Source organism: Aureobasidium namibiae (assembly GCF_000721765.1).
Source record: "Aureobasidium namibiae CBS 147.97 unplaced genomic scaffold scaffold_4, whole genome shotgun sequence".
Lineage (NCBI taxonomy): Eukaryota > Fungi > Ascomycota > Dothideomycetes > Dothideales > Saccotheciaceae > Aureobasidium > Aureobasidium namibiae.
The window spans coordinates 623635-640505 of NW_013581205.1; the positions used below are offsets into that span (position 1 = coordinate 623635).

General features: G+C 51.0%; 7 protein-coding genes across 7 annotated transcripts; 4 read left to right on the forward strand and 3 right to left on the reverse strand.

Annotated features, from left to right (window-relative positions):
- Positions 1-1089: 1089 nt before the first annotated feature.
- M436DRAFT_41180 (uncharacterized protein) lies at positions 1090-3335 on the reverse strand (the record flags this gene model as incomplete). The annotated part of the gene is made up of 2 exons (XM_013574025.1): positions 1090-3231; positions 3282-3335. The coding sequence occupies 2 exons, from the start codon at positions 3333-3335 to the stop codon at positions 1090-1092; spliced, it is 2196 nt and encodes a 731-aa protein (XP_013429479.1).
- A 586-nt stretch (positions 3336-3921) lies between these two features.
- Positions 3922-5209, forward strand: M436DRAFT_41981 (putative alcohol dehydrogenase; the record flags this gene model as incomplete). The annotated part of the gene is made up of 3 exons (XM_013574170.1): positions 3922-4464; positions 4630-4687; positions 4740-5209. 3 exons carry the CDS (start codon positions 3922-3924, stop codon positions 5207-5209), a joined length of 1071 nt encoding a protein of 356 aa, XP_013429624.1.
- Positions 5210-6316: 1107 nt separating this feature from the next.
- M436DRAFT_70924 (uncharacterized protein) lies at positions 6317-7717 on the forward strand (the record flags this gene model as incomplete). The annotated part of the gene is made up of 3 exons (XM_013574311.1): positions 6317-6363; positions 6475-6558; positions 6610-7717. The coding sequence occupies 3 exons, from the start codon at positions 6317-6319 to the stop codon at positions 7715-7717; spliced, it is 1239 nt and encodes a 412-aa protein (XP_013429765.1).
- Positions 7718-9141: 1424 nt separating this feature from the next.
- Positions 9142-10010, forward strand: M436DRAFT_61839 (uncharacterized protein; the record flags this gene model as incomplete). The annotated part of the gene is made up of 2 exons (XM_013574233.1): positions 9142-9559; positions 9640-10010. The coding sequence occupies 2 exons, from the start codon at positions 9142-9144 to the stop codon at positions 10008-10010; spliced, it is 789 nt and encodes a 262-aa protein (XP_013429687.1).
- Positions 10011-10327: 317 nt separating this feature from the next.
- M436DRAFT_61840 (uncharacterized protein) lies at positions 10328-11380 on the reverse strand (the record flags this gene model as incomplete). The annotated part of the gene is made up of 1 exon (XM_013574234.1): positions 10328-11380. The coding sequence occupies one exon, from the start codon at positions 11378-11380 to the stop codon at positions 10328-10330; it is 1053 nt and encodes a 350-aa protein (XP_013429688.1).
- Positions 11381-12793: 1413 nt separating this feature from the next.
- Positions 12794-13630, reverse strand: M436DRAFT_41087 (uncharacterized protein; the record flags this gene model as incomplete). The annotated part of the gene is made up of 1 exon (XM_013574005.1): positions 12794-13630. One exon carries the CDS (start codon positions 13628-13630, stop codon positions 12794-12796), a length of 837 nt encoding a protein of 278 aa, XP_013429459.1.
- An 888-nt stretch (positions 13631-14518) lies between these two features.
- Positions 14519-16580, forward strand: M436DRAFT_70927 (MFS general substrate transporter; the record flags this gene model as incomplete). The annotated part of the gene is made up of 10 exons (XM_013574312.1): positions 14519-14759; positions 14807-14895; positions 14948-15065; positions 15121-15287; positions 15345-15414; positions 15470-15525; positions 15574-15655; positions 15707-15811; positions 15860-16294; positions 16360-16580. The coding sequence occupies 10 exons, from the start codon at positions 14519-14521 to the stop codon at positions 16578-16580; spliced, it is 1584 nt and encodes a 527-aa protein (XP_013429766.1).
- Between the last annotated feature and the right edge of the window lie 291 nt (positions 16581-16871).

The following is a 16871-nucleotide window of genomic DNA, read 5'->3' on the forward strand; positions in this document are numbered from 1 at the left end:
AGTGCTAGTTCTTCCACCGGCAACGGCATGATGGAGTACGTCACGCCTCCGTCAAAGCGCAGGGAAAAGTTCTTCTCATCACCGGTCAAGATCGATGGCAAGGGTGTCGGCTCTGCTCTCAAACATGTCCGCAGCATCGACAGTTTCCGAAGTCACAAGTCGGCAACGTTTCAATGGCGAGATCATTTCGGCAAAGAGAAGGAGGGACCGCCAACTCGAGTCCCTCCTCCTCCTCCTCCTCCTCCACCACCGTCGAAGCCACCTACAAATATCAGACCCAGGACACAGCAACAACACTCGTCGATGCCGTTTATGCTGGGTTCGGGAAACCAACCGCCACCTAGGCCAATCAGAGAGTCGTTCGAAGACCAACTCCGAGAACAGCGTGACGAGCATATGAGACTGCCAGACAAGAGCAGGTTCGAGTTCAAAGCTGTGAGCAAGAAGAGCAGTGCAATGGGATTGAAGAATTGGCTGGGTGAAAGACTCGGTCGGTCAAGTCGTTGACGAGGGTCGTATTACTGAATAGAAATAGCAAGGGAGGACTGTTGTTGGCTTTAGCAGAGAGCAGGCTTGGTATGATTGTAGGAGCATAAAACAGACCTGATGAATAACATGACCATGATCATCTTACAGACAACATCGAACAGCACAGCATCACGAGAGAACAAGAGTGAAAACAAGAACCCGCGAGTCGTATGAAAAACACAATCAATTTGCATTGATCGAAGCGTACAACAACACTCCGCTCTTCAATGCTGCCAATAAATGGATGCTCTGCAGGATAATATCCACCCAATAAGCCCTTGTCCCTCCCAATGCTCGCTCTAAACAAACGCCTTGTGTCTTCATCAAGCCTGTACTCCTGTTGAATAAACAGCGAAAAAACAAAATCAAATCGAGAACGCCTCTGGGATGCCAGTTTGAATTGCACGATTGTCCACAAACAACGCCTTCCTGGAAAGTAGTATCATCGTGTCATGTTCTGGGGAATAAAGTATACAACCGAAAAAAGAATAAAAAGAGAAATACGAAAATTTGCAAGACTGCTTTTGAGTCCCGGGTGAGAAGGACGAAGAAACATTCTCCTCAACGTCTCTTGGGTGTTGCAAGAGCAGCCAAGCGAGCTGCACTCAACATGCCCGGACGCTTCTCCTTGGGCTTCTGAGTGAACGACTTTGGTCTCACGCCCACTGTAGGAATCTTCTTGACTGGAGTTTTCAAGGAAGCTGGAGTCACTGATGGACGAGTGGGTCCGGGCTTGTCGGATCTGGCTTTCTTTGCTGGACGATGCTCGATGTCGTCGTCGTTTTCCTTGTCGCTCGCTGGGGTGGTGGTGGTGTGGGCTTCTTTTCTCAAATCCTCGTTGTCGGCTTTGCGTTTGGTACCGGTTACTTTGGGGAGCTCGGGGGAGTGTTGGACGGAGCGGATGGAAGGTGCGATTTCTTGGGAAGTGGTGCGACGGGGCGAGGGTGCAAAGGTGATAGCTTGTGCACCTGCGCGGAAGGTGAAGTCGTTGGGGGTGCCAGCCATAGTCATGCGACGATAAGCCTTCTTAGGTCGGTCGGCGGTGTCAGATGTAGCGGGTAGAGCAGGATAGGTAATGGAAGATTGCTCGCCAGTCTTGGAGGGAGGAGAGGAGGCCTTGGTGGGAGTGTCAGGGGTCTCTTCGGCTTGGTCGAGAGCCTTGGTCGAGGCAGAAAAGTCGACATGCTTGATGACAGGGCAAGTCTTGGGAGGTGGAGGGGGTCCAGCCTTTTCGGCATCCGGGATGGCGTTAGGTGGAGTTGACAAGTGTGTGCCGTTGGCGACCTTGAAGGGATCGTCCGAGTACAAGCGCTGTGGAGTGCGCAGGATAGACTTGACCGGAGACTGGCGCAACAGGTTGAAACGGGCGAACAGACTAGGCTTTCCCGGAGTTTGTTGAGCAGTGTCGACGGAGCTCTGAGACATGGAGATTTTGGCAGGCGAACGGGCGAGTAGAGGCTGTTTGTTGTGCTTCTCTTTGGATGCATCCTTATCCTCGTGACCTTGAAAGACATTGGCAGTCTTCTTGGCGGGTGATCTAGCAAGGAAAGGAAGCTGGGAAGCAGCATCGGGAGACGTAGGAGCAGCAGTAGTCTTAGTTGAAATTGGGTGTTTGGCCGGACTACGACTGAGCAGTGGGCTCTCGGGCGCCTCGGGCTCAAACTGAGCGATACGATCAGCCATAGTCGACTTGACTGGCGACTTCATAGGGGACTTGGATAACAGTTGTGGGCGTTGGTCCTGTTGTTTGTCTCGAGCCTGGTCTGCCTGGACACTTGCACTCGTCATGTTCAACCTGACGGGGCTGCGTTGGAAGGCAGGGATCATGGTTGTGCGACGGGCGGATTTGGCCGACTTGAGTATAGACTGGGGAGGCTTGACAGAGCGGGGTGTCATGTTTGATTTGAGAGCACTCTTGAGGATGGGCTTGGGGGTAGCGTCAGGGCGCGAAGTGGCAGCATCGTCGTCTGCCGCACGCTTGACGCGCTTGGCCGGACCTGCCTCAAGATTGCTGTGCGATGAAGGGCGAGGCAGAGACGTGGACGAGGACGACGAGGATGGACGCTCGAGCTCGGCTTTGGAGGGCGACCGCTTGAGAGTTGAAGGCTTGTCGGTGCCCAGCGGGCGGTTGTCTTTGGCTCGGAAGGCTGAGGGGTGGTCGGCAATCGAGTCCATCTTCTTGAAAGCCTTCATGTGCACGTCGCTGAAGCGGCTGACCTTTCCTGCGGGTGTAGCTATCTTACGGCCCAAGACGTCGCTGGCTGACGGCTGACCCTTCTGTGTAGCCTGCATCTCGATTCGGATCTTCGCCGCCTCTCCTCTTGTCTCGTCCATCAAGGCGCGGGCCTGGGGGCTCAGGTTCAAGGTAGGCCGCTGGAAGGTGAAGCTGAAGTCGGGAGCGCTGTCCATGATGTTCTGTGTAGCTTTGGGTGTCTTGGTGGGTGTTTGCTGGCTGGTCTTGTTGCTGCTAAACCCGAGCCACCTAGCTTCGTCAAGGGGCTTGGCTGTGCTCATCTGGTATTTCTGAGGATGCATCTCTTGCACACTGGGTTGGATAGGGGTGCCGTCACGGGGAGTTTGAGTGCTTCTGGTCGGCGTGGGTTGTGGCTCATCATCTTCGTCGAGGGCCGACAGCTTGGGAGCAGTGCGTGGTGTCTTGATAGCATTTCTGTCGACGTCCATGTCAGACACTCGCTCAGGCTGCTTGAATGTCAGCGCGTCGCACGTATGATCGATGTCGAGGTCAAGGTTACCTGTGGCGTGGCCGACTGCTTTGCGCGGATTCTGGCTGACGCGCGGCGTGCCATTGTTGCTGTGTGAGTCGAGGATTTGGAAACAGAAAGTACAAACAAGATGGTCCTTCTGGCTCGCCAGGGTGGGTTGACTGGTACAATCTACAGCGTTGGATGGATGGATAGCACGAACAAACAAGCGCTCTCGAAGCTCCCCCAATTTTCAACGGCCCGCGCGCAAAAATCAAAACAATGACGTCCATCCCAATTCTACAGCAACCAATTGCACAGACCTCTCCTCTCGACACACAGAGCCGCCGTGAACACTTTGTTCATCCGCTGCGCATCAACAAGGCTCTTGGGCTCTCCATGCTACGACCTCTCCCGAGTCTCCGTACCCACTCAGACATCCCTCTCAATGTGGTCCAAAAGACATGCCTCGAGTCGAGCACATCAAAACGAATTTCCTGAAACTGATATGACATCGGCCCTACGTGACGATTCGAGTACTTAGTCAAGATCATCTTTAGATCGCTTGTCCAGACGCCCAGCTTTCCAGAACCATCCAACTTGAGTCCATGCTTCATAATCAATCCTTATACACCAAGACAATTTCCCCTGTATCCCGTGATTCTCTTCTTGACATATACACACCATCGATATGGCTCATCCTACTCAGAACAAGCAATGGCTCACCAACCAGGATGGTTTGGATAAGCTCCACAGAGGCGAGGCTTCCGTTCCTCAGCCTGGAGAAAAGGAGGTCCTGGTCAGAATCCAGGCCGTATCATTGAATTATCGCGATACCGAGGTCGCAAATGGCCTCTACAACCACCACAAAAGTCTGGACGAGAACAACAAATCACTCGTCCTGGCGTCCGATATGTGCGGCACCATTGTGAAAGCTGGGCCTGGCGCATCTCTGAAAGAAGGTCAGAGAGTCTTGTCCATCTTCCTCCAGACCCACCAGACCGGCCAGGTTCAGGAAAGCGATATGGCTTCTGGAATGGGCCTGCCTCTGGAGGGCGTTCTCCAAGAGTACCGTGTCTTCCCCGACACTGCTCTTGTCACCGTGCCCGACTACATGACCAACGAGGAGGCTGCAACTCTGCCAATTGCCGGCACCACTGCCTTCATGGCTATGAACTGGATGCAGCCAATGGGAAAGCCCATCACCAACCCCGAGACAACTGTCTTGTTCCAGGTACGTGCATGAGGACCACAAGTCGACATCCCCGGTTCTGCCCTTTGATTCGCGTAGAAGTCTTTGCGTCGCAGAAGTGCTTCTAGGAGGTGTTTCCAGCTGTCGAGGACCGCTTGTTGCTATACTTTAGCTTCAACAGGAACATCATGCTAACGATTCTACCAGGGTACTGGAGGTGTGTCTATTTGTGGTTTGCAAATCGCCAAGGCGTGCGGATTGAAGGGTGAGTGCATGTATCGTCTTGTGTCTTGAACATCGAACTAAACCATGAAAAGCCATCGTGACTTCGTCCTCGGATGAGAAGCTCGAGAGGGCCCGCCAGCTTGGAGCCGATTACACCATCAACTACAAGAAGTTCCCCAACTGGTCTGAGAAGGCCATGGAGTTCACCAAGGGTAAGGGTGTCGACATTATTCTTGAATGTGGTGGTGCCCAGACCGTACGCCAGAGCTTCGACTCTATCGCATTCGGAGGCCTGATCTCGAGCATCGGCTACCTCTCCGGTAAGCAAGATACAGAGAGCGATGCCCTCAACATCAACGTCCTAGCCTTGAGGCGCAATGTCACTCTCAAGGGTCATATCAACGGCCCAAAGGACAGATTCGAAGAGATGCTGCAACTATACGCACAGAAGCAGATTCACCCTGTCGTGGACAAGGTATTCAGCTTCGACGAGGCAAAGGACGCTATGCAGTACCTCGCCAAGGGCGGTCATTTCGGCAAGGTCGTCATCAAGGTCGCATAAAAATAGCCACGAAATGAAAATCAAGTCATGCATTATCGCTCACCGTTATTATCGTGAAAATGTGAAGGCTGGCTTGGTCAGGAATGTAACAGCTTATGCCTGCCTGCACAGTACGTATATTCACCGCCTCGAACCTGCCCGAAACTGTTCACCGTCTAGCGAAGCGATGCTGGATTCCTGCGTCTGGTCCGAGAGTTTCGTGGGCAGGTTTGAAGCCAGCGATTGTGATGGCCCTAATTGATTTCTTCTTGGTGTTTGTTTGTTTGTTTTCGCATGACGTCTGCATTTCGGTGAAAAAATCAAGCTGTGGGGAGAGCAGCCTCCTAAGTACTCCTGTTGTACAACCGTATCAACGGTCAATAAGCCGTGGCGCTGCACATGCGGTATGAACGATTACCAACAGGAGGGGCTGGCAACGTGCGTTCAATGCAAGATTATCGCCCGCTCCGGCTGAGGGCCAATGGCCCATGTGCTTGGTCGCTGAGCCTGCTGTGCTCGTCCGACACGGTGGCTCTCAGGCTCGTTGCATTGACGGCGGACGGTTGCCTGCCATGGATCGAGGAGAGTGTGTCGGAGAGAGGTGGCATCCCAATGACACGTTGTTTGGTCCGGCAGGTGATGAGCAGGGGCAAGGCCAACCGCCGCGGGTGTCGGAGTCGACCAGTTCGATCTGACAGATTTGACAGTGGCCGTGACTGCCTTCTGAAGCTGTCAGTCTAGTTCGGAACGAGCCCTCAGGCAAGTCATTTGGCCGCATTTCTCGCCTTAGAAAGAGCATGTGGATAGAGGTTTGACCATGTTGTATTACTGGAAACCCACGTGCCAGTGTACCAGGGCTCGCTTTCGGTCGTGTTACACGACAGCAAACAGCAACGATCCTTCACACATTTAGAGCTTAATTACTCCTTGCAGAAATCCTCACTTGACTTCAAGATAGTGCGCCTGTTTCTTGAAGTGAGCTTTACAACGGCCTCTTCTCCACCCACGCCGCCGTTGGATGTTACGAACACTCCGACTCTCGATCCTCTCTCTTCATCTTCTTCCATGTCGATACATATATCGCCATCGAAGCCCACTCTCAGCAGCGACATTCTCGAACATTACACAATGTTGAGCACAGCACCTGCAGCAGATGCCCCGCGCTTCGGCTTTGAGTAAGTCCAATCTATCTCTTACTTGGATGCACAAGTTGCATCCAGCCATTGTGCACCGATTTGGTGACGTACCTTGGAGGCTTGAACTAGTTGCTGACAATAGCTGCACAGAAGAAAGTTGAGCACTTCAATCCAGCGTTTGCGAGCCAATAGCATTCATCATGAACGCTCCTTCGGAATCAACGAGCCCTCCAAGTACGATCTACGCGCCCTGGTTGAGAGATCGTCACACTTATGCATTTCCAGGTCCCAGCTCTATCTCCAAAGACTAAAGGCAATTAACCGCCGTGGTGGCCATGATCTGAACAACGAAGAGGCTCTCTTCTTTCTCTCATTGCCTGACAAGATTCGCCGTCTTCACTTCACCCCCGAGGAAAACATCCTGATGCGTGCCGCATGCGAGTTGCAGCTCTCCAAGCAGCCTCGCCACGAGAGCGCCCGTCCACTTCCACTTAGATCTTGGACCGACGGCGGCGCTTCCAGCAGCCACAGCTACGCCAGTTCGTCCTTCAGCCGCAACACCATGGCTGGAACCGCTTCTGTTCCTTCGACGCCAAACACTTCTGATGGTGGTTACCCTTCAGTGTTTAGCAGCCGCACCTCATCCCGCCCACGCACAGAGTCAATCGTATCGTCTAATTCCTCCGTTCGTCCTTTCAACCCACTGGGCTGCCACCCTCTCGGAAGTTCTCGTACCACCATCATGTCACAGAGTCCCTTCGATTACACCAAAGCCGTTACAAAGGCTCCCGATACCCCAAGCTCCACCACTAGACAGTACTTGGACCCTAAGACCAGGATGATGATTCGTCAGTGTACCGCCTCTCCCGAAGCCTTCGATGAAGTTCTCAACTTTGGATACCAAACCGAAGAGGATCCCTCTGCTTCAAGCTCCCCCACAACTTCGGACTATCAACTCAACGAAGGCTTGAGCTCATCGGATGGCACGTCTGATGATGAGGACGACTACACGCTCGACACAGATGACGATGATGATGAGCCCTGGACTCCCGGCTACGATGACTCCTTTGTCACTAACTGGGAAATGCCTTCGCCCTATTCTCCGGTTCAGCGTTTCGACAGCAGCTGCTTCCGCACCAAGCAACGCCCGATGACTCTGCGTGTCACTCTGACCAAGCCCGAGAACAAAGTCCTGGACGACTCGCCTGTCTGTGCATCTAAGCCAGGTCAGGACTACTACTCGAACCTCAGAGTTGAAGACCCTCTGGCACTCGAGCGACTCACCTTCTCTGACGATGTCACTGGAAGATACGGAGCTTTTGCCGTCACACCCACCAAGGACGCCAGCAAGATGAAGAAGTTGTTGAAAAGATTGACCTCACCTGCTTTCTGAGAGAACGATGTAAAGGATTTCAGTTGCACGGGAGCTGTTTCACATTCAACGAGCTGTAATGGCTAGCAAAATACGAGGACGGTCCAGAGGACAACAGCAAGAACAACAACTATACCCAATCCCAACACCATCGGGGATACATTTCTATCACATCATGTTTTAACGACCAACACTCCCGAGAAAAGGGACATAACAACAACAACCCAAGAATAATCGGCTTTTTCTATTCTCCAGCTTTCCAGCTCCGTTTTTTTATTTGCTTTTTTTTTTTTTTCTATGTCAAAGATACCACATTCAGCGCAAAGGCGGAAAGAAAGAGAGGGAGAAGTCAAGAGAAGAGAGCAAGAAATTTATGGCTATGGATAAACCAGAAATGTCACCAATCGCTTTCTTTTGCTCGTAATCATTTTGCATCGCTCCTTCTCTGTGCCAGCCAAAATGGAAATGCAAGGTTGAAAAAGCACTCGCGGTGCAATGCACTTTCAAATGTGCTATACACGTTTTGTGAATCTATTCCTATACAGCTAGGTACAACAGTACAATTGGATAACAGTACAAACAGTACAACCGCTAACCGACTACTTAAAGCAAGAATGTACATGTGTATACCTTCCAGAATAAGCTTACTATACATCCTGCATAGTTCTACGTTTTATCTCTTTGACCCTGAAAATATGTATGACCGTTGGCCGAAGAGAAGATACACCAAATAGCAAACTCTATTGGTGTTGGAAGATAATCACCGCTATCATGATAACATCTGCATGGTGTGCAGATGGGGAGGGGGTGAAAACGCATGGTTTAAGCTGAGTTTAACGGTGGCTTTTCTGTGGCTATAACAGCTCAAACCGTTTGGCCTTTTCGCTTCCTCCGAACCACTCCATGCAGATACTAAGGGGATACGGGGTCTCTCGTCTTTTCGCGTTTACTCAGACGCCTAGGCATGTCCGCATTGATGGGAAACGTCCAAAACGATACGGGAGGGGAAACGACCTTCGGCCTGGAATTGGCCCCCCAAAACCACACCGTTGCGTGTGTGGGTGTGTGGATGTGGTGGATGCCTGGTCGTTCAACAAGGGTCCGTTACAAGTGGCTGAACACATGTTCTCCTGGATAATATAGATATAATATACCGAGGGCGCGTAAGGTTCTCGTTCGACTGGGCAACCATATAACGACAGTCTCGATGGGCACCATACAGAGGCTTACTCTCCTGGCATTCACCACACAGACATTCCCCCCCCCCGTAGCACTACAGATAACCCCACATCATGGTACCATGGCTTAATCGTCTTCTTCTTATTGCCATCGACAGCAAACATACAAACGCAGGAGGGACACGGGGTCTACACACCGGAAATTGACACAAGCGACGGCAAAGTGAAGATCAGCATGGAGTGCAGTGTAAACGAGTTTCAATCTCAATGTTTTTTGTTTGCATTCTCGGCATTAAACAACAACCGGTGATTGGAGAGATATTGGATGATTTGAGAAGAAGTCCCCGGAACCGACTGTGTCACTCCCACCTACAAACCTTCCACATACCAGACGTGAAAGAGGGTGAGTGGACCACAGGGTTCTGGAAGACTCCAAAAGACCTTTCCTCCTACACATCGGCAGGACGTCCTTCTCCGTTCTTGCCAGCCGCCAGGGTTGGAGAGAAAGACATTTGGTGCACAGAGTCCAGCCCATATCGCGAGTCCGAACTAGCGGCGCTCAAGACATGGCAAGACGTACCGAATGATCAACCGACTTACTCAGACCGAACTAGCAGTTCTGAGTTGGGGGATGGACCCATACAGCACTTGTGTATGCCATGTGCAGCCAGCAACCTGGGAGATGGTGAGCATACCAGACACTCGTCATAGCCCGGGATTGGCTGGCTCGGTTCCCTAACTCGAAGAACATACTCGCACCACCAGGGCATGAGGCAGTTCCTCGAGCCTTGCTGACCCTGACGATCCCTGGTCTCCGATTCTGGCTAGCAGACTTCAAAACACCAAGAATACTTGAGGGCATCAACAAACGAAACCGAGAAGGAAAGGTCGAACGCGTCCAGCGCGGTCCTGTGAGATGTGTAAAGAAAACCAAAGAGTCCTGCCCTTTTGAAGCCGCGAGGCTTGTGATGTCTCCTTTTTCGCTTTCCCATGCAATCGTAACCTGCGTTTGCATAACATTCATGACACGAAAAGAAACCAAGGAAGAAAGCACTGCTGTCCAGCAACAGGGAAAATGTCAAAAACACAAGTACGAAAACAAAAACCAGCAACGCTTGCTCAACAAGGCCCAATAAAAGCAAAATGCAAAATCGCTCGCTCAAATGACGGAAGAGATGAGTAGGAAAAAGATAAGACGCCGCCATATGCGCTGAAAGAAAGAGCCGTGTCGAGGCTCAGGCTTGTACCAGTGTAGGAGATCGCATCGCATCGCATCTAGGTCGGGTGTTGTTGTCGATAGTCCATATGATCGGGTGCATTGGCTCTTGGGCACAGCTGCGTCCAAGCTCATGACGTGGCGGTTGGGATGGGCCAGATCACCAACCCGAGATTCATGTCATCAGTGTCGCCAATCGAATCTTGGTGTCGAGCGACACGTGTTTAAGATGCAATGCTAGATAGTAGCATACTGTGGAGCGAAGGCATTGAAACTCCAGCCTAGACCATCGAAGCCAGTACTTGCCATGCTTGTGCCACACGATGGCAGGGTGCTCGGCAGCATCATGGGCATAGAAATGGCAGATATGCCACTATCGATTTGAGCCGAGGAATAGAAGGGCGGCTCGGAGATGCTGACAGGGGACTGGCTGTATGATGGTGTCGGAGAAGGAAGCTGAACAGGATCCATGTCGAGGGACGACCAATACTGTGGCGGAGCGCTGGCAGCACTTGTCCCAGGATTCGAGGGCAAGATCTGCCACGGGTCTACCGGATTGGGCACCAGAGCGTAAGCTTGAGCAGGCTGCCACCACTGACCAGGCATGAAACAGGCGTTTGGCATGATAGGAGCCGGGGCAATCAAGTCGACGATTTGCGGAGGAGGAGGAAGAAGAGGCAGGAACAGGTTCATGATAGCGGCCTTGACGTCGTTGCTGCGGCCTTCTAGCAGCTCACCAGCACCTCCCTCTTCGAGGCCCTCTAGAGCGCGGACAGCTGTACGGTAGACAAAGCGGTTGACGGCTTGGACGAATGCTTCTTGCATCTTCTTGATCTGGTCGTCCTTCTCTGGCCAGGCATATGTACTGGCTGCGATGTCGACCGAGTATATGTCATTGTGGTAGTCTATCAGAGTGTCGATGGTATCCTGGGTCAGCTTGAAAGCGACCTCATGCTGGGAAACCATGTCGACATGGACGACGTATGCTTGGACAGGAGTCAGGGTGTAGTTTGCGATGGCTTCTCGAAGCGGGTCCGAATCTTTGCGCAGTTTCGAGTGTGGAGCATTGGGTAGCATGAGCGACGATAGAAGCCAGATGGCAGATGGAGCACCCAAGGTCTCTGTCAGGAAGCGATCGTGCTGGGGCACGTTATTGAGGGGACGCTTGACAAGACTGATGCGTTTGAGTGTTTGCGTGAGCCATACTTCGACACGGGAGCCTAGCACAATGGTGGGATTCGACCGAGGAGCAAAAGCTGCTGCCGACGCGGGGAGCAGCTGTAGAGGCATTGCTGCCAGCAGCAGGGGTTCTGCACAAGGCTGTGTATGGGCGTGGTATGGACTGTTGGTAGATGCGATGCGATGCGATGGTACAGATTCTGGCGGGTATTATCTTTTCCGGAGCGGTATTGGGCCTGTCGGCCAGCGTTTGGAGTGGCGCGTTTTGCTTGCTGTGTAGGTTAGTAATTAGTAGCGAGGACAAATTAAGAAAATAGGAAAGTGGTTGCGTGAGGCAGGTGCTCTGTGGCAAGAGAGTGGTTGAAGAAAGCCTTCTCTGATAGCGGGGCTATTCTGTATTTGAACAGCCAAAAGTCCAACCTGTACATGTACACGGCTGACGGTGGCTATGCCGCGGCACATCCATCATGCACGAACAAGCCCGCCCTCGATGAGGTGCCTGCGAGCGTGCATGCTGAGACTTTGATCATATCGCGACTCGCTTCTTCTATTTTCGTTCCCGGCTGCTTCCTGCTTGTGCGAGCAAGTCGAGCAGTAGTGACTAGGGATACCTGCTGCCCGCCCACGCGCCCTCCGTCCCGACAACACGACTTACTCGTCAGCACTGCCATGCTGTGCTCGAGCACTAGTTCTACCCTGAGCATATTCTGCGCTTGTGTCTTGCTTTTCCCCCTCGCTAGTCTTCATGCTCCTCGAAAGCGTCTGCTCGCGCAGGGTTCATGCATACGCCGAACTTCCACGCTGATGCAGGTGCGCATTATGCTTGCTTGCGGCTTTCCTCGAGGAGCCCGCCTATTCTGCGACTACAGCTCCATGGTGTGAACTAAGACGGTTTCCCCGACCAATGACACGCCAAAGGAGCCTTTTCATCTCTGTCAGCCCTGACCTCCATCAGCTTTGTGCTCGCCGGAACAGGTACTTCGACTGGCGCTTCCTGAAACTTGATATAATTTGCTGAATGTCACTTTGTCTGAACTTCTTGTTCTATCTTTCTCCTTGCTTGATGAGCTTCAAGGCACGCTCAGCCCTCAGTCAACTACTCAGTCTTCCATCCTGACCTCAAGTTACACCCGGACGTCGGTGTCCATGAGAAGCGTGGATTTTATTGCGGCTGTGCACAGCTGTGTGGCGTCGGTCAAGGCCGACCACGGAATATCTAACTCTGTCTTCAGCTATCAAGTCTCACACATAAGTTTCGCCTCTAGGTGTTGCCTGCCAACACACGAATCGAGGCATCATCCAACTTTAGCAGTCGACCTGTTTCCTATTCGAGCCTACAACATGCTTGGTCTTAGTGAGCAGCATCACACAGCTGTCCATCACAACTTTATGGAACGAGATGAGAGGCAAGTCTATACTGACTACTATCTAGAGCATACACTGAGTGCTGTCTGCTACCAACCCATTACACCAAGTCTTCGAGTGACTTCGTCTGAGCATAAGAACAACTATGGAGCACAATGTCTAGTCTCGCTTGAAAGCCCGAACACACCACAACGGATCACTTCCGCTCATGCCCATCCTTTGCATGAAGCCTTGCAATCCTCCTTGATCTTCTGCCGGGACATTTGCAGCGTCTCCTTCCTTGATGTCAATGATCTCAATGTCCTTCCAACCAGCAAAGTGAAGGTAATCTCCGACCATCTGCAAACGCTGTTCTGGTGTCCTGTTCATCCATGCGCTTGTCGCTTTGGTTGGAAACATTCTGGAGGATACGATGATCTGACAGCTACCTCCTGATCTCGTCAATTGCCTGACACTCTCCAAGACTTCTGTCGGGCGAGTCAGGTAATCCAGGCTCACAACGCAAGTTGTACAATCTAGTAACCCGTTCTCACTGTCGACACTATCTGCGCTTTGTAGTCCACTGACAGCGTGCTCGTCGCAGACAGTGAGGGGAATATTGGGGTCCTCATTCAAGTCTTGCAGGATTCGTTTGTGCAGGACTTGATTTTTCTTGAGCTCGGCTTGATTCATCCCTAGGCCAACGACCTTCAGTTCACCCTGTGCTGCTGCATTCTCGACAGCTTGCGGGTAGTGACTGATCCATGAGCTACAAAGATCCAGGATTCGACCTTTTCGTGGCAAGACGGTGTCATAGTATCTTCTGAGGCTCGCTATGGCAGCATCGTCGATGTGAGTAACGAATCTACTGTCGCTATAGAACGAGTTGTCTGGAGTCTCGTCCATGCGTTTGAAGTCGGCTGAAGAATAAGGCCATGTTTGGTATTCGGGTCGATATGGTACAGCAGAGCCGTTCCACGCCTTCTCAGGATCGCTGATCTGGCTGACGCTCGACATCTTTGCAGCGAGATATGATGTCGTTGTGACTGCGATTGCTGACAAGCCTGCGATTTGGAGTCGGCGACTGGCTGAGATGATAGGGATCATGTGTGATCTTGCTCAAGTTCAGAGCTCTGTCGGTTCGATCAAATGGCCATGTTTCGTGGGACTTTGTATGACCTTCCATGACGCAGTCGATGCAGGCACGGCTGCAGTTGCACCGCTCGGGTAGACTTGCCATATCCCAGGTTTACCGCTGAGGGAACCACCCTGACATAACAAAAGCTGTAGCTCTCAGAGCTTCATTTATCACGAGTACTCGTCCTGGCGATCTTTTGAGAAGGTAGCAGACTATTACTTCGATGGTGCTCAGATGATTTCTGGTTGTTGTCTTTGGAGCACAGTTTTCGGCAATCGCGATCTGCTTCACGCGGACAAACAAAACATGCTCAGGTTGCTACAGTACACAATATGAGTTCCAAACAACTCGGATCCTGCAACACTCGCAACACACAGATGACACCCTCAAATGCCCGACATGAGTAATGATGCTGTTCTTCATATCTGCCATGGCTTTCTTTTCTAACCAAAATCCTTGACTCAAACCCAAAGATTATGTGAACCAGTCGAGGATGAGCTTTCCAACATGTGTCTCTTGGCTGGAACATATCAACTGCAGTCCGTCGCTCCGATTTGTTGAAATTCTAGAGAATACCACGAGATTAGAGCCTCATAGTCGTCTCCAAGATCAAATTGACATCACATCGATGGCACGGCCAAGAATACACGCCTACATGGCTAACAAAAAGCCAATGTTCTCACACTTCATGCCCCGATAGATCGATCAACAGCTCTTTGTTTCTGCTTTGCTATCTCCAAACCGGTCTCTCACAGTTTATTCGTGAAATGCCGACATGTATGGTGGATGGAAGCAAAGAGCATCGAAACAGAATCGATGCTCTGTCGGTTCAGCTTTCGAGAGCTTCTACTCTGGTAGAACAGCAACCAGACACTACAGCACTACACGCACAGTTTGAAGGTAGAGAGTTGTACGATTACCGTGCAACCTGGACATTCGAGGAAGAATCAAAGGTCAAACTGAAAACCGACATACGGCTTCTCGGTTGGCTCTCGATCATGTTCTTCGGTAAGACATCGCATCTTGAAGCCTGATCAGTCGCTGACATGTTTGAGCGGCGCAATTGGATAGCACGAATATATCAAATGCCCTTGCGGACAATTTCCTCCATGACCTTGGGTTCACTATGACGGAATATGGTAATGTGTGTCTGTGACTTGCAGCCGGCATTCTCGTCACTCAGCTAAACTAAGCAGGGCACGATGATACACCGTATTTGCTTCTTGATTGGAGGGCTCCCGTCTCAAATGATTGCCATGCGTTATGGATATCGGTATCTTCTTTCTGGACTGTTGTGTGCATCAGGAGCCGTAGGTGAGTAATAATCCGTTCCGAATATGACTCAAAGTACTGACCCAAGACTTTCTAGCCTGGACTCAAGCTTGGATGCAAAGTGCAGCTGGGTTCTATTTTACCAGAGGTCTGATAGGATTACTTGAAGGTGGATTCGGACCATTGACGGTGATGTGCTTATCCAATTTCTACACCAACAAGGAGTTGGGCTTTCGAATAGCCATACTGAGTTCTGGGATCAACGTAAGTCTCTCTTGTACCGTCGAGATCGAACAATATCTTACATCTAATAATCACCAGATTGCAAGAGCACTGTCCACTTTACTGGCTGCTGGCTTGCTTACTATGCGAGGAACGGCTGGTAGACCAGGTACTATGTGATCCCTGCCACACTAGTTATCCTATTACTGACATAGGATGGCTAGGTTGGTTTTGGTTGATCCTGATCAACGGCTTACTGATCTTCGTGATCGGACTTGCGGTAAGGTTACAGACTTACAAACGCATACACATATCTGATCGAATGTAGAGTATATTCTACCTGCCCTCTGGACCGACAAGGACTCAGACAGTCCTCTGGAGGAAGCCGTGGTTCACAAAGAGGGAGCAAAGTGAGCCACTTCTAAGTAATATCAGCGTTAGAGGTGTGCTGATGTCAAAAGTGATCGCGATCAACAGGCTGCTCAGAGACGACGCTTCGAAAGGCAGGACAGGCTCCAAAACTCGCGCAAGCATGCGCGATATCTGGAACACATTCAAAGATCCAGGTAAGTTCTCAAACAAGCGTGATGATTCGGACGCTCATCTATGTACAGGGTTGATCGGTTTCTGGTTTTGCGCCATGATCATCTACATTCCCAAAAGCCCCGTCTCGCAATACCTCGTGCTCAGCCTCAGACAACTCGATTTCTCGCGATTCGAAAGCAACGTCCTGACCATGCCCTCCGACTTCATTCGCGTCATCACAATACTCACCCTCACACGAAGCAGTGGCCACTTCAAGGAAAAGGCATTCCACTGCACCATACCAAACTTTATAGAGATACCACTATTCGCGACACTGTTGCTCCTACCCTCGTATGGCTATGCGTGGGTGAGATTCGCAATCCTCACGCTGATCATTGGGACGCCTAGTTCCCATCCTATCATAGTTTCGTGGATCAGCTGTAATAGCTTTGATCCCAAGAAGCGAGGTATAGCTATTGCTTTGTTTGGCACGATTCATGAGATTGGCAGTTTTGCAGCTGCATGTAAGCCGACCTTTGACATTGACTGGGGATATCGAGCTGACTTGAGCAATAAGAAATCTACAGAGACAATGACAAACCGTACTACTATACTGGTAACAAGGTTCTGATATCGATATGTGCGGCATCTGTGGTGGTCATCTTGACACACAGAGAGGTCCTCAAGCACATTGACCGGAACAAGAAAAAGGCATGGGAGAATCTGAGTGAGATTGAGCAGAGAGACTATGATCGAGTCCAGGGATCCAGGAGTGGGAACAAGAGTCTTACTTTTTCTTTTGGCTACTGAAGGCCCTCGGAATGGCACACTCGCATCAGAACTCGAAGGAGCTTTCGAGACCAGACATCACAAACATTGCTTGATCAGATCCGCAAGAGTTTCGTCAACGGAAAGATTATCACGGAAGCATGTGAGATGCTTTGGTCCAACATCCTTGCAATTGTCGCCGCAATATTCCCGAACAAAACAACATAGCTCAAACACGACAGAGTGTAGAGAGTCACAGTTTTCAAATAAAAGTTTGTTTCTTGTGAGTATACATCTATTGAAAACCCTCTTTGTCAGCCATACGTAAAACTC